At 47.6% G+C, this 13,539-nt stretch overlaps 1 protein-coding gene across 2 annotated transcripts in view; it reads right to left on the bottom strand.

The window, feature by feature from the left end:
• Positions 1-13,539, bottom strand: part of ik (IK cytokine) — a 70,957-nt gene that overhangs the window by 18,361 nt on the left and 39,057 nt on the right. For both annotated transcript variants that reach the window (XM_072512751.1, XM_072512752.1), the window contains exons 13-16: positions 13,286-13,304; positions 9,914-9,992; positions 1,661-1,741; positions 757-814 (exon numbers count right to left, since the gene is read on the bottom strand). In XM_072512751.1, the coding sequence (XP_072368852.1) occupies positions 757-814; positions 1,661-1,741; positions 9,914-9,992; positions 13,286-13,304 (237 nt within the window). The remainder of the gene's footprint in view (positions 1-756; positions 815-1,660; positions 1,742-9,913; positions 9,993-13,285; positions 13,305-13,539) is intronic.

Here is a 13,539-nt window from a genome sequence, read left to right as displayed (position 1 = left end):
AGTTATCGCTGTAATGATTGGTTACAAGTTCTCACAATGGAAACTAATTTGCCTGGAAATCCTACTGTGCAACATTACTGTGGCATCCTGTTAATCCCTGGATACAGTACCATTTGGCTGCTTTAGAGCACGGCATTGGTCGTGTTATGGGCCAGGGTTTACAGAACCCCAAAGTGTATCATGGAGTTCACCTGACCCACAACGTTTAATAGATTGTGGTATGGGGAGCACACGGCCCACTCTACAGGTGTGGTACAGCAGAAATGGAAAAGTATTTTTAAAAACAAAACAATGTTTATTCTATGAACTCAAGTTAACCTTTTTGAAACATAGTGAACATCTTAGCAACCATCAATTCAAATACGACCTCCAAAAAAACAACACTAAGTAATCCTTAATAACTTCCCAAACAACATCCAGAAGACAGAAGAAACACCTTTTAACAGAAGCACATCAGGTTTACATTCACTACTGAAAACATTTATAATTCTGAATTCACCAAATGATCAAGAGATAGTCTTTTGATGACAGAGAGATCAACAGTACGCCTGCTCTGTCTGGCTTCAGCTCCAACACTGAAAACGAACTAAAACACACCCTGCAGCAAACAGCCTAAAACAAAAGTAAAAAGCTGACAGACAGCCCAGCTCCACCCACACTCTGACATCACTAACAAACACCCATTTTTTAAAAGGTACATTTCTTAAACACCCATTTCTTAAAGGTACTCTTACATGACAGTCGCCAATTTCTTACCTGATCCATTTTACTGTAATCCACCTCTTCATCACTGTCAACAGCCATATCATCCAGCCTGTAACAGGAGACAAGATACCAAAGTCACTAATACAAGTGGTTCAACTGCGTCAATTTTATGGCTCAAGTGAGGGAGTGTCCAACACTCTACAGGTGACACTGGCTGCACTGCATTATCATTTGTTAAATGTTTTCCTATTCTGGATTTACAAGGCTGGCCTGCACTAATCAAATTTCACAATTCAGGAAGGGGCTGGTCAGGCCTTCATGTCCAGTTTCTCCCACTACCTCCTGCTCTTGGCCCATAGCCTGGCAAAATTTCCCGCCCATTGGTATTCGACCAATTTCCTTCTGAAACTTATTACTGAATCTCCTTTGACCGTCTTTAAGGCAACACATTCCAGGTGACAAGTCACGTTGATAAAAAAAAATTCCTCATCTCCCCTCTGGTTCTTTTGTCAACAATCTTAACTTTGAGACATTTGGGCAACACGGTGGCGCAGTGGTTAGCACTGCAGTCTCACGGTGCCGAGGTCCCAGGTTCGGTGCCAAGGTCCCAGGTTCGATCCCGGCTCTGGGTCACTGCCCGTGTGGAGTTTGCACATTCTCGTGTCTGCGTGGGTTTCGCCCCCACAACCCAAAGATGTGCAGGGTAGGTGGATTGGCCACGCTAAATTGCCCCTTAATTGGAAAAAAATGAATTGGGTACTCTAAATTTATAAAAATAAAAAAAACAACAAACTTTGGGATATTTGGTTACCAACCCACCCGCCAGCAGAAACAGTCTCTTGACCCTTCTATCAAAACTACCGATGTATTGTTATTAGGTGTTGCACACGCTGAAGTTTCCCCCAGAATTTGGAGCATCATTGGTCTATACTTTTTCAACATTTCCAACACTTACGTGGCCGGATAACACTCTGCATAGCTGTCGGATGTTCCAAAGAAATCTCCAAGGCATTTCTTCTCTTCTGGTTTCTTTGTCTTGATACTCTGTTAAGGAAACACTGATGCTGCCACTTGGCCTGAATGCATCCCTAAGGAGACTGGAAACTGAACTGTGCAATTCTGCAGGGAAAGAACTGCAGCATTTATCTTAAGCACAGCATAATATATTTTAAATACAAATTTAAAGAAAAAACACTTTTATGCTCCCTGATTCTGCCAATATATTTATTTAGATATTAACAGATTGGAAATCACCACTCCCGCATAGTCCAATCAAGGTGGAAATCAGAACGGCCATTCAGAACATTTCAGCTTTTTTCATTTAGAAATAAATTTCAAGCCATCTCTATCCAACATTTAACTGCTTCTTAAATGAAATGAAAATGAAAATCGCTTATTGTCACAAGTCGGCTTCAAATGAAGTTACTGGGAAAAGCCCCTAGTTGCCACAATCCGGCAGCTGTTCGGGGAGGCTAGTACGGGAATTGAACCGTGCTGCTGGCCTGCCTTGGTCTGCTTTCAAAGCCAGCGATTTAGCCCTGTGCTAAACAGCCCTGGGTTTCCAGTTACATTATCCAGAAACTAGTTCCATTGTCGATCACTCTGTGACTTGGTGCCCAGAGCAGCTCCAAGTACAAGGGCTGGTTTAACACACTGGGCTAAATCGCTGGCTTTTAAAGCAGACCAAGGCAGGCCAGCAGCACGGTTCAATTCCCGTACCAGCCTCCCCGAATAGGCGCCGGAATGTGACGACTAGGGGCTTTTCACAGTAACTTCATTTGAAGCCTACTTGTGACAATAAGCAATTTTCATTTCATTTCAAGTCATGCATGTTGGCTGGTGTTCATCCCCCAGTTCAGTAGCTTAGGGAGGATGCAGAACAGCTGAGTGAAAATGCATTGGGGTGAAACAGCAAAGTCCTGGGACTGGATTCTCTGCAGCCCCACACCAAAATCGCGTTTGGCGCATGATTTCCAGAGGAAATCGGGTCCGGCGATTCTCCGGGCCCCGAATATCCGCGAATCACACTGCGCGGCTGGGGGGCATTTCCAGAGGCCCAGCCAGCGATACTCCGCTCCTGACCAGCCGAGTTCCCCACGGCGTGCAACTAACATTTTAAAAAAAATAAAAAAAATTTAGAGTACCCAATTATTATTTTTTCCCCAATTAAGGGGCAATTTAGCGTGGCCAATCCACCTACCCTGCACATCTTTGGATTATGGGGTGAAACCTACGCAGACACGGGGAGAATGTGCAAACTCCACATGGACAGTGATCCAGGGCCGAGATTCGAACCTGGGTCCTCAGGCCGCAGTCCCAGTGCTAACCACTGCACTGTCCTTGCGTGGAACTAACATGGTATGGCCAGTCGGGATGCTCACGTGGCGGCTGCGGACTCAGTCCACGGCTGCCCTGGTTTGGGGGGGGGGGGGGGGGGAAATCGAACCTGGGATCCTGGCGTTATGGGTGGCAGGGACAGAGATCGGGCCGAACGGATCCCAGGGCGCTCGGCCGATCCGGGGTGGGGGTGGGGGCCTACATCTTCCAGATGCCTCCGCGGTCCGAGACCGCCGTGGCTGCTGGAGGCCGCCGCCATGTGCATGCGCAGACTCAGAAACGGAAGTGCGGGGGCCCACATCCGCAGCCAAAGCTGCGTGAAGCACTCCGGGTCCCTGCTAGCCCCCCCTGAAGATAAGTGAATCAGGTTGCATTTTTTTCAGGAAACACGGGATTTTACACCGGTGCGGGGACATAGACCCATTTTTGGAGAATCCAGCCCTTGTCTTTCTTTGTATACTGTAATCACTATGCAGGGTGTGGTGAATTCTACACCGAGAAGACCAAAAATAGATTGGATAACTGTTTAGCTGGTCACCTCCATTCAGTTGCTGGGCATGACCCTTGTTGGCAATTTTAATTCGCCATCCCATTCCCACTGTCCTCAGCCTCGCACTGTTCCTATGAAGCAAAATAGAAGCTGGGGGAACAGCATCTCATCATTCGATTAAGATCTTTACATCCTTCTGGATTCAACATTTTCAACAATTTCATATCATAAACTCTGCTCTTATTTCTTCTCAAACAGCAGGTGCTGGTAGTGATTCTGCTCTTCATTTGGTACCTTCTGCCCTCAATCCTATCAGGCTTTCCCCCTTAGTTCATCCTCGTCTCCCCAACTTGATTAAAATCTGTCACATAATAATCTTTATTGTCACAAGTAGGCTTACATTGACACTGCAATGAAGTTACTGTGAAAAGCCCCTAGTCGCCACATTCCGCCACCTGTTCGGGTGCACAGAGGGAGAATTCAGAATGTCCAATTCATCTAACAGCACATCTTTCGGGACTTGTGGGAGGAAACCGGAGCACCCGGAGGAAACCCACGCAGACACGGGGAGAACGTGCAGACTCCGCACAGACAGTGACCCAAGCCGGGAATCGAACCTGGGACCCTGGCACTGTGAAGCCACAGTGCTAGCCACTGTGCTACTGTGCCGCCCCTCTGCTCTGTTCCGACAAAGTGTCACCAAGCTGAAGCATCAACTCTGTTTCTCTACCTACCTGACCTGCGGAGTATTTCCAGCATTTTCTGCTTACATTTCAAATTTCCAGTATTAGCAATTTTACCTTTGAAAAATACCGAAACATTTGGTCGGGAAGTTCAGGGTCATAAAAAGGTGAGGCCAAAAACATGAACGCAGATATGAAATGTGAGAGAGATCAATGGGCGACATTTGTCATTGCCTCGGACAGGGTAAATGCCAAGCTGTCTGTGAGTCCTGCGATGGGTTAATTATAACGTGAACACCAATCATACAAATGCAAACCCAGCAACCATGGGACATTAGTTTACAATGACTAAACACAGTCCCCTGAATGTCATCTGTCCACTGCTTTACATTTAATTAAAAAAAAAAAAAATTTTATTCTCCTTTTTCACGTTTTCTCCCACATTTACACCCATCAACAATAAACAATAATCAGCAAGATATGTCAGTCCCCATAATAACAACGATCCCATCCGCCCACCAACCCCCAAACATCAGCCCGCATGTTTACATAAACAAATGACAAAAAGGAATCAGAGATTACCCGTAGTCACCCTTAATCTACACAGCCCCCCCTCCCCCCCCCCCGACTAATGTTCGATGTTATCCAGTTCTTGAAAGTGCATAATAAATAGTGCCCATGACTTGTAGAGCCCCTCCGAGTATCCCCTCAGTTCGAACTTAACCTTCTCAAGGGTCAAGTATTCCAACAGGTCCCCCCGCCACGCCAGGGCACTGGGTGGAGAGGCTGCTCTCCATCCCAGCAGGATCTGCCTTCGGGCGATCAACGAGGCGAAGGCTATGATATCTGCCTCCGCGCCAGTCTCCAACCCCGGCTGGTCCGACACCCCGAATATGGCCTCCTGGGGACCCGGGTCCAGTTTCACACGCACCACATTGGAAATTACCCTAAACACCTCCTTCCAGTACTCCCCTAGCTTTGGACAGGACCAAAACATATGAACGTGATTCGCGGGCCCCCCCCCGCAAAGCTCGCACACATCCTCTATTCCTTCAAAAAAATCGGCTCATCCTCGACTTCTATATACCACCTTCAGCTGTATCAGCCCCAACCTCGCACATGAGGTGGAGGCATTCACTCTCCGGAGCACCTCACACTAGACCCCCTCCTCTATAACCTCTCCCAGCTCTTCCTCCCACTTTGCTTTGATCCCTTTCAGTGGTGCCTTATCCTCTTCCAGAATAGCTCCATACACCGCTGATACTGCCCCCTTCTCGTCAACACCTCCTCCAGCAATGTGGAGGCCGGTTCCTCTGGGAAGCTGTTTCTCCTTCCTGGCAAAACCCCGAACCTGCATGTACCTAAACACTTCTCCCTGCTCTAGCCCATACTTCGTTTCCAGCTCCCTCAATCCTGCAAACCGACCCCAAAGAAACAAATCTTTTAGCGTATTAATCCCCTTCTCTTCCCATTTTCAAAAACTTCCATCCCACCTCCCTGGCTCAAATCTGTGGTTCCCCCGAATCGGCATTTCCCTTGACCCTAAACCCAACCCGAAGTGTTGGCGAAACTGCCTCCAGATTTTCAATGAAGCTATTATTACCGGACTCCCTGAGTATTTCCCCAGAGCTATCGGGAGCGGCGCTATTGCAAGTGCCTTCAGCCCCGACACCCTGCACAAACTCTCCTCCATTCTGACCCACTGAGAATCAACCCCTCTGACCCAGCTCTGCACTTTTTCCACATTCGCCGCCCAGTAGTAGTACAACAGGTTCGGGAGACCCAAACCCCCTGCCTGCCTTCCCCTCTGTAGCAGCACCTTTCTCACTCTGGCCACCTTCCCTCCCCATATAAATGAGGTAATCCTTCCCTCAATCTCCCTGAAAAAAGACTTTGGCAGGAAAATCAGTAGGCATTGAAAAATAAACAGGAATCGCGGCAACACATTCATTTTAACCGCCTGTACCCGACCCGCCAGTGACAGAGGAAGGCCATCCCACCTTGCCAGATTGGCTTTCACTCTCCCCACCAAACTAGTGATGTTGTACCTGCGAAGCCTCCCCCACTTCCGGGCAAACTGCACCCCCAGATACCTAAAATGAGTCCCTGCTCTACGGAATGGCAGCCCCTCCACACCTGCCCCCACCCCCGGCCGAGACACCACAAAGTACTCACTCTTGTCCAGGTTCAACTTGTACCCAGAGAAAGACCCAAATACCCGCAGTAGCTCCAATATTCTTCCTATCGACGCACTCGTCTCCGACACATACAGAAGCAAGTCGTTGACATATAAGGACACCCTATGCTCTATCCCCACCCCGCACTATTCCTTTCCATGCTCCCGAACTTCTCAATGCGATGGCCAACGGCTCAATCGCAAGTGCAAACAGCAGGGGGGACATAGGACATCCCTGTCTCGTCCCACGGTGGAGAGAAAAGTATCTCAAACTAATATTATTTGTGCGGACACTCGCCTTCGGTTCCTCATATAATAGCTTTACCCAGTTCACAAACCTTGGTCCAATCCCAAACCGCTCCAGCACTGCCATCAGGTACCCCCATTCTACCCGATCAAACGCTTTCTCGGCGTCCAATGCCACAACTACCTCGGCTTCCTTTCTTTCCGCCGGTGCCATAACAACGTTCAAAACCCTCCTAATGTTCGAAAACAGCTGCCTCCCTTTCACGAACCCAGTCTGATCCTCCCCTATCACCTTCGGAAGGCACTCCTCCAGCCTACCCGCCAGTACCTTCGCCAACACTTTTACGTCCACATTCAGAAGTGATATGGGTCGATACGACCCACACTCCGTCGGATCCTTATCTTTTTTTAGTAACAGGGAAATCAATGCCTGCCCCAAGGTTTGCGGCAACACCCCCTTCCCTATCGCCTCCTCAAACATCCCCACCATCAGGGATGCCAACCTATCCTTAAATTTTTTATAATATTCCACCGGAAACCCATCCGGCCCTGCCACCTTCCCCGACTGCATCCTCCCAATCGCATCTTTTATCTCCTGCTCCACTATTGCGCCTTCTAATGTAGCCCTATCCCCCTCCCCTAGCCTTGGGTACTCCAACCCATCGAGAAATTCCTGCATCTCACGGTCTCCCCCGAGTGGCTCGGACTTGTACAACCTCTCATAAAACTCCTCAAAAACCTTGTTAATCAGCACTGGGCCACCACCAACTTCCCTGCCCTATCCTTCACCTGAAGAATTTCCCTTGCCGCTGCCTCACTCCGGAGCTGACCTGCTAACATACGCCCACTTATCTCCATGTTCATAAACTGCACCCCTTGCTCGTCTCACTGCTTTACATTTATTTATTCTTTCATGGTATGTGGACATCACTGGCAAAGCCAGCATTTGTTGTGGCCCTTGAACTGAGTGACTTGCTCGGCCATTTCAGGGGGCTGTGGATCTGGAGTCACATGTAGGCCAGACCAGGTAAGGACGGCAGATTTCCTTCCCTAAAGAACATGAGTGAACCAGATGGGGTTTTACAACAATCGACAATGGTTTTGTGGTGACCATGCTAAATGAAGTGGAGATGCAGCGTTGGACACAACACCAGGTTAAAGTCCAACAGGTTTGTTTCAAATCACTAGCTTTCGGAGCACTGCTTCTTCCTCAGGTGAATAAAGAGGTAGGTTCCAGAAACATATATATAGACAAGGTCAAAGATGCAACACAAAGCTTTGAATGCGAGCATTTGCAGGTAATTAAGTCGTTACAGATCCAGAGAGAGGGGTAACCCCAGGTTAAAGGGGTGTGAATTGTCTCAAGCCAGAACAGTTGGTCGGATTTCGCAAGCCCAGGCCAGATGGTGGGAGATGAATGTAATGCAACATGAATCCAAGGTCCCGGTTGAGGCCGTACTCGTGTGCGAACTTGGCTATAAGTTTCTGCTCGGCAATTCTGCGTTGTTGCGTGTCCTGAAGGCCGCCTTGGAGAATGCCGAGGAGGTAACGTAGCGCAAGCCCACGGATAACCTCACGATGCTCCACTTCTCCAGCTTCCACCCTAAACACATTAAAGAAGCCATCCCCTATGGACAAGCTCTCCGTATACACAGGATCTGCTCAGACGAGGAGGAGCGTGACAGACATCTACAGATGCTGAAAGATGCCCTCATACGAATGGGATATGGGACTTGACTCATCGATCGATAGTTCCAACACACCATAGCAAAAAATCGCACTGACCTCCTCAGAAGACAACACGGGACACAACCGACAGAGTACCCTTCGTCGTCCAGCATTTCCCCGGAGCGGAGAAACTACGCCAACTTCTTCGCAGCCTTCAACACGTCATTGATGAAGACGAACATCTTGCCAAGGTCATCCCCACACCCCCACTACTTGCCTTCAAACAACCGCGCAACCTCAAACAAACCATTGTTTACAGCAAACTACCCATCCTTCTGAACAGCGACCACACCACACAACCCAACCATGGCAATCTCTACAAGACGTGCCAGATCATCGACATGGGTACCACCATTACACGCGAGAACACCACCCACCAGGTACGCGGTACATACTCGTGCGACTCGGCCAACGTTGTCTACCTCATACGCTGCAGGAAAGGATGTCTCGAAGCGCGGCACATTGGCGAGACCTTGCAAACGCTGTGACAACGGATGAACGGACATTGTGCGACAATCACCAGGCAGGAATGTTCCCTTCCAGTCGGGGAACACTTCAGCAGTCAAGGGCATTCAGCCTCTGATCTCCGGGTAAGCATTCTCCAAGGCGGCCTTCAGGACGCGCGACAACGCAGAATCGCCGAACAGAAACTTATAGCCAAGTTCCGCACACATGAGTACGGCCTCAACCGGGACCTTGGATTCATGTCGCATTACATTCACCCCCCACCATCTGGCCTGGGCTTGCGAAATCCTACCAACTGTTCTGGCTTGAGACAATTCACACCTCTTTAACCTGGGATTACCCCTCTCTCTGGATCTGTAAGACTTAATTACCTGCAAATGCTTGCATTCAAAGCATCTTTGACTTTGTCTATATGTATGTTTCTGGAACCTACCTCTTCATTCACCTAGCAGTGCTCCGAAAACTAGTGATTTGAAACAAACCTGTTGGACTTTAACCTGGTGTTGTAAGACTTCTTACGATGCGAAATGAACACAGACAAATTCAAAATTAAAATTCATGTTCTTGTATCCTAATGCTCTATTCTAACTCCAGTGATTTGGGAGTACAGAATCCGGGCTGACACCCCCCAATGCAGTACTGAGAAAGCATTGGGTTATTGGATGTGACATCTTTCAGACGAGATGTTAAAACTGAGTCCTTGCTGGGGCAGCACTGCTGCCTCACGGCGCCGAGGTCCCAGGTTCGATCCCGGCTCTGGGTCACTGTCCGTGTGGAGTTTGCACATTCTCCCCGTGTTTGCGTGGGTTTCGCCCCCACAACCCAAAGATGTGCAGGCTAGGTGGATTGGCCACGCTAAATTTCTCCTTAATTGGAAAAAATGAATTGGGAACTCTAAATTTAAAAAAAAAACTGAGGCCTTGTCTGCCCTCTCTCTGGTTAAAGATCCTATGGCACAAATTTGACAGTGAGCAGGATAATTCTCCTCAGTACCCTGGCTAACACCCATCCCTCAATCAATTTTTACTCTATTTAATTTCGAGCTTTGTATAAGCACGGGCCCACATTGCACAGAAAAGATATGATTCTGCCCCCTGCCATCCTCCAGCTCCGGCAAACTTTTCATTGATTGATTTAATCAGATCCTTTGTTGCCCCAGGGCCTATGTGAAACAAATAAAAAGACGGATTAGTCAAGTCACAATACATTTTTGAGGACTCATTTCCTCTGCCAAGATATTTTCAAGAGGGTTCAAGCAATAATAGCTATTCTGGCATCACAAAATGACAAAGGTGCATTTATTCTGATCTTAACTGTTCGAATTTGCTCACCCCCTGTAAAAGGTTGTGTTGGGTCAAAGGAATCAGCAATGGAGATGGAACATGTTTCAATTTTCAGGCAGCCAGCATTGGCATTGAGTGCTCCTATAGCATGGGCTAGATGAAGAGTAATGTTGTTTTTACACTGACCCTGCAATGTGCCACAATCCCCAAATTGGAAGGGTCCCCCTCCATCCATTCCCCACCCTCAATACCAGCCCCATCTACCCGAGGAAGACAGTTCTCTATCACCCACACCAGCTGCCCAATGGTCTCCAAGCAGCAGACACATTTTATTTGCTCATTCTCAGGAAATAGTGAGAAGACTGGCATTCACTGCCCTGGGAAGGTTGTGATGGACCATTTTCTTTTCTTAAAAATGTCTATTAAAAAATGTTCATGTTAAACAAAACCACACAAAACAACTAAACAGAAATGCACAGTAGAAGATAGAGGCAAAAATGCAAAAGCACCTATTAACTTTAGCGTAAAGACTAAACTAAACCCCCCAACAGCTGACGGTGACTAGCTCCTTAGAAAAGGGAAATGAATGGCTGCCATCTTAGTAGAACCTCTCCACCGACCCATGGTGTGCTCAACCTTCTCCAAATGTGGAAAAGACATGAGGTCACTTTTGTAAGGGCCACGAAGAATCCAGCACGAGTTTTAAGGATACACAGTAATACATTTATTTACTATAACAATATATACATAACAGTAGCAGTAACTTCCCTTGCTACCTTCTCCTTCCTGCTGGTTCCTGAACTGGCCAGCTTATTTATACTAGGAGTTTCTCCGCCCCCCTCATTGGGGAAGTTCATACTCCCACAGGATTGTGGGATAGTCATTAGTCCCCAGCCAATCGTAAGTAGGCAGGTTATAACAGTCACCCAAACACACTGGGGCACTATGCGGAGTAGGAGTGATGGGCCATTTTCAACTGAGATGTCACTTCAAGAGGCAGTTAAGAATGAACCACACTGGAGTGGGATTGGAGTCAGATATAAAGCAGAACAGGGTAAGGGCAGTAGCTTTCGTTTCCAAAACCAGCTGGGTTTTTACGACAAACTGTTAGCTTCATGGTAACTGTTGCCAAGAATAGGAATTTGAAAAATAGCAAGTTTGGATTCTCCATCTGTAATAGTGGGGGAGGATCTGAGCTCTCATTCTCAGGTTAGTACGAAGTCTTACAACACCAGGTTAAAGTCCAACAGGTTTGTTTCAATGTCACTAGCTTTCAGAGCGCTGCTCCTTCCTCAGGTGAATGAAGAGGTATGTTCCAGAAACACATATATAGACAAATTCAAAGATGCCAAACAATGCTAGGAATGCGACCATTAGCAGGTGATTAAATCTCGCGTAGTTTCTCCGCTCCGGGGAAGTACTGGACGACGAAGGGTATTCTGTCGGTTGTGTCCCATGTTTGTCTTCTGAGGAGGTCAGTGCGGTTTTTCGCTGTGGCGCGTTGGAACTGTCGCTCGATGAGTCGAACGGGATATGGCACTCGACTCATCGAGCGACAGTTCCAGCGCGCCACAGCGAAAAACCGCACCGACCTCCTCAGAAGACAAACATGGGACACAACCGACAGAATACCCTTCGTCGTCCAGTACTTCCCCAGAGCGGAGAAACTACGTCATCTTCTTCACAGCCTTCAACACGTCATTGATGACGATGAACATCTTGCCAAGGTCATCCCCACACCCCCACTACTTGCCTTCAAACAACCACGCAACCTCAAACGAACCATTGTTTGCAGCAAACTACCCAGTCTTCAGAACAGTGACCACGACACCACACAACCCTGCCATGGCAATCTCTGCAAGACGTGCCAGATCATCGACATGGATACCACCATTACACGTGAGAACACCACCCACCAGGTACGCGGTACATACTCGTGCGACTCGGCCAACGTTGTCTACCTCATACGCTGCGGGAAAGGATGTCCCGAAGCGTGGTACATTGGCGAGACCATGCAGACGCTGCGACAACGAATGAACGGACATCGCGCAACAATCACCAGGCAGGAATGTTCCCTTCCAGTCGGGGAACACTTCAGCAGTCAAGGGCATTCAGCCTCTGATCTCCGGGTAAGCGTTCTCCAAGGCGGCCTTCAGGACGCGCGACAACGCAGAATCGCCGAGCAGAAACTTATAGCCAAGTTCCGCACACATGAGTGCGGCCTCAACCGGGACCTGGGATTCATGTCGCATTACATTCATCCCCCACCATCTGGCCTGCAAAATCCTACCAAATGTCCTGGCTTGATACAATTCACACCTCTTTAACCTGGGGTTACCCCATCTCTGGATCTGTAAAGATTTAATCACCTGCTAATGCTCGCATTCCTAGCATTGTTTGGCATCTTTGAATTTGTCTATATATGTGTTTCTGGAACATACCTCTTCATTCACCTGAGGAAGGAGCAGCGCTCCGAAAGCTAGTGACATCGAAACAAACCTGTTGGACTTTAACATGGTGTTGTAAGACTTCGTACTGTGCTCACCCCAGTCCAACGCCGGCATCTCCACATCATTCTCAGGTTAGTCCAGGTCTCGGGGTGTATCTCTCAGCGACATAACCACTTACACTCCCATTCCTTTTCAACAAGTTTCCCCTGTGCCTACATGGCCACAGTGACCTGGATCAAACTTGCTAAAATTCACATGGCAAAGAGCGATACAGTCAGCAGACAGTTGGGACATTCATTCTATGATCAGGCACAGTTGAATTTGAACCCAAAGGTTGATGAAAAGAATCCAGAGTACTATCAAATTCTGAGAAAATATTTTGGTGCTGCTGGGACAATTTTACTAAATAACACACAAATGAGGTCATCTTGTTCATTTACATTGCCAAAAAGCCACACCCACAGTGAACATGATTTGCAAGAAAACTGAAATGTACAGCGCTGCGTGCCACGGGGCTGGGATAGGTGCCACTTGCTGGGTTACAACCATTCAAAGATTCTAAATTATTATTCTATGAAGGAAAGGGTGGCGAAAGGACAAAATAATGAGTGGAAAAAAAACTTGAGAGAGAACTGCCAAGCCAAGACATGGAGCTCTAATCCATCGAAGAACTAAATGGAGACAGCAGACGTGATAATTCAGCCTTCAAAAAAAATACTCACCAGCCTCCAATTCTGCCGGCTATTTGAAGGAAAAGAAAATGGAAATAAATTAGGATTATTGCAGCCAGAGTAATTACTGACATAGCACAAGGATCTAACTAACCGACAATTACAAATTCAAGAAATACAATTTAAACAATACTATACACACTGAACAGGCTGAGTTTTGTGAAGAAGCTCTCCCGCTCTTATCCCCAAGCACTTGAAGGATGAACTACACATTTATTAACCACAACAACGGTTCAAATTATAGA

This window comes from Scyliorhinus torazame, chromosome 7, assembly GCF_047496885.1.
Source record: "Scyliorhinus torazame isolate Kashiwa2021f chromosome 7, sScyTor2.1, whole genome shotgun sequence".
Classification (NCBI taxonomy): Eukaryota; Metazoa; Chordata; class Chondrichthyes; order Carcharhiniformes; family Scyliorhinidae; genus Scyliorhinus; species Scyliorhinus torazame.
Note: the sequence above shows the minus strand (reverse complement) of the source record. Positions and strands in the feature narration are given on the sequence as shown.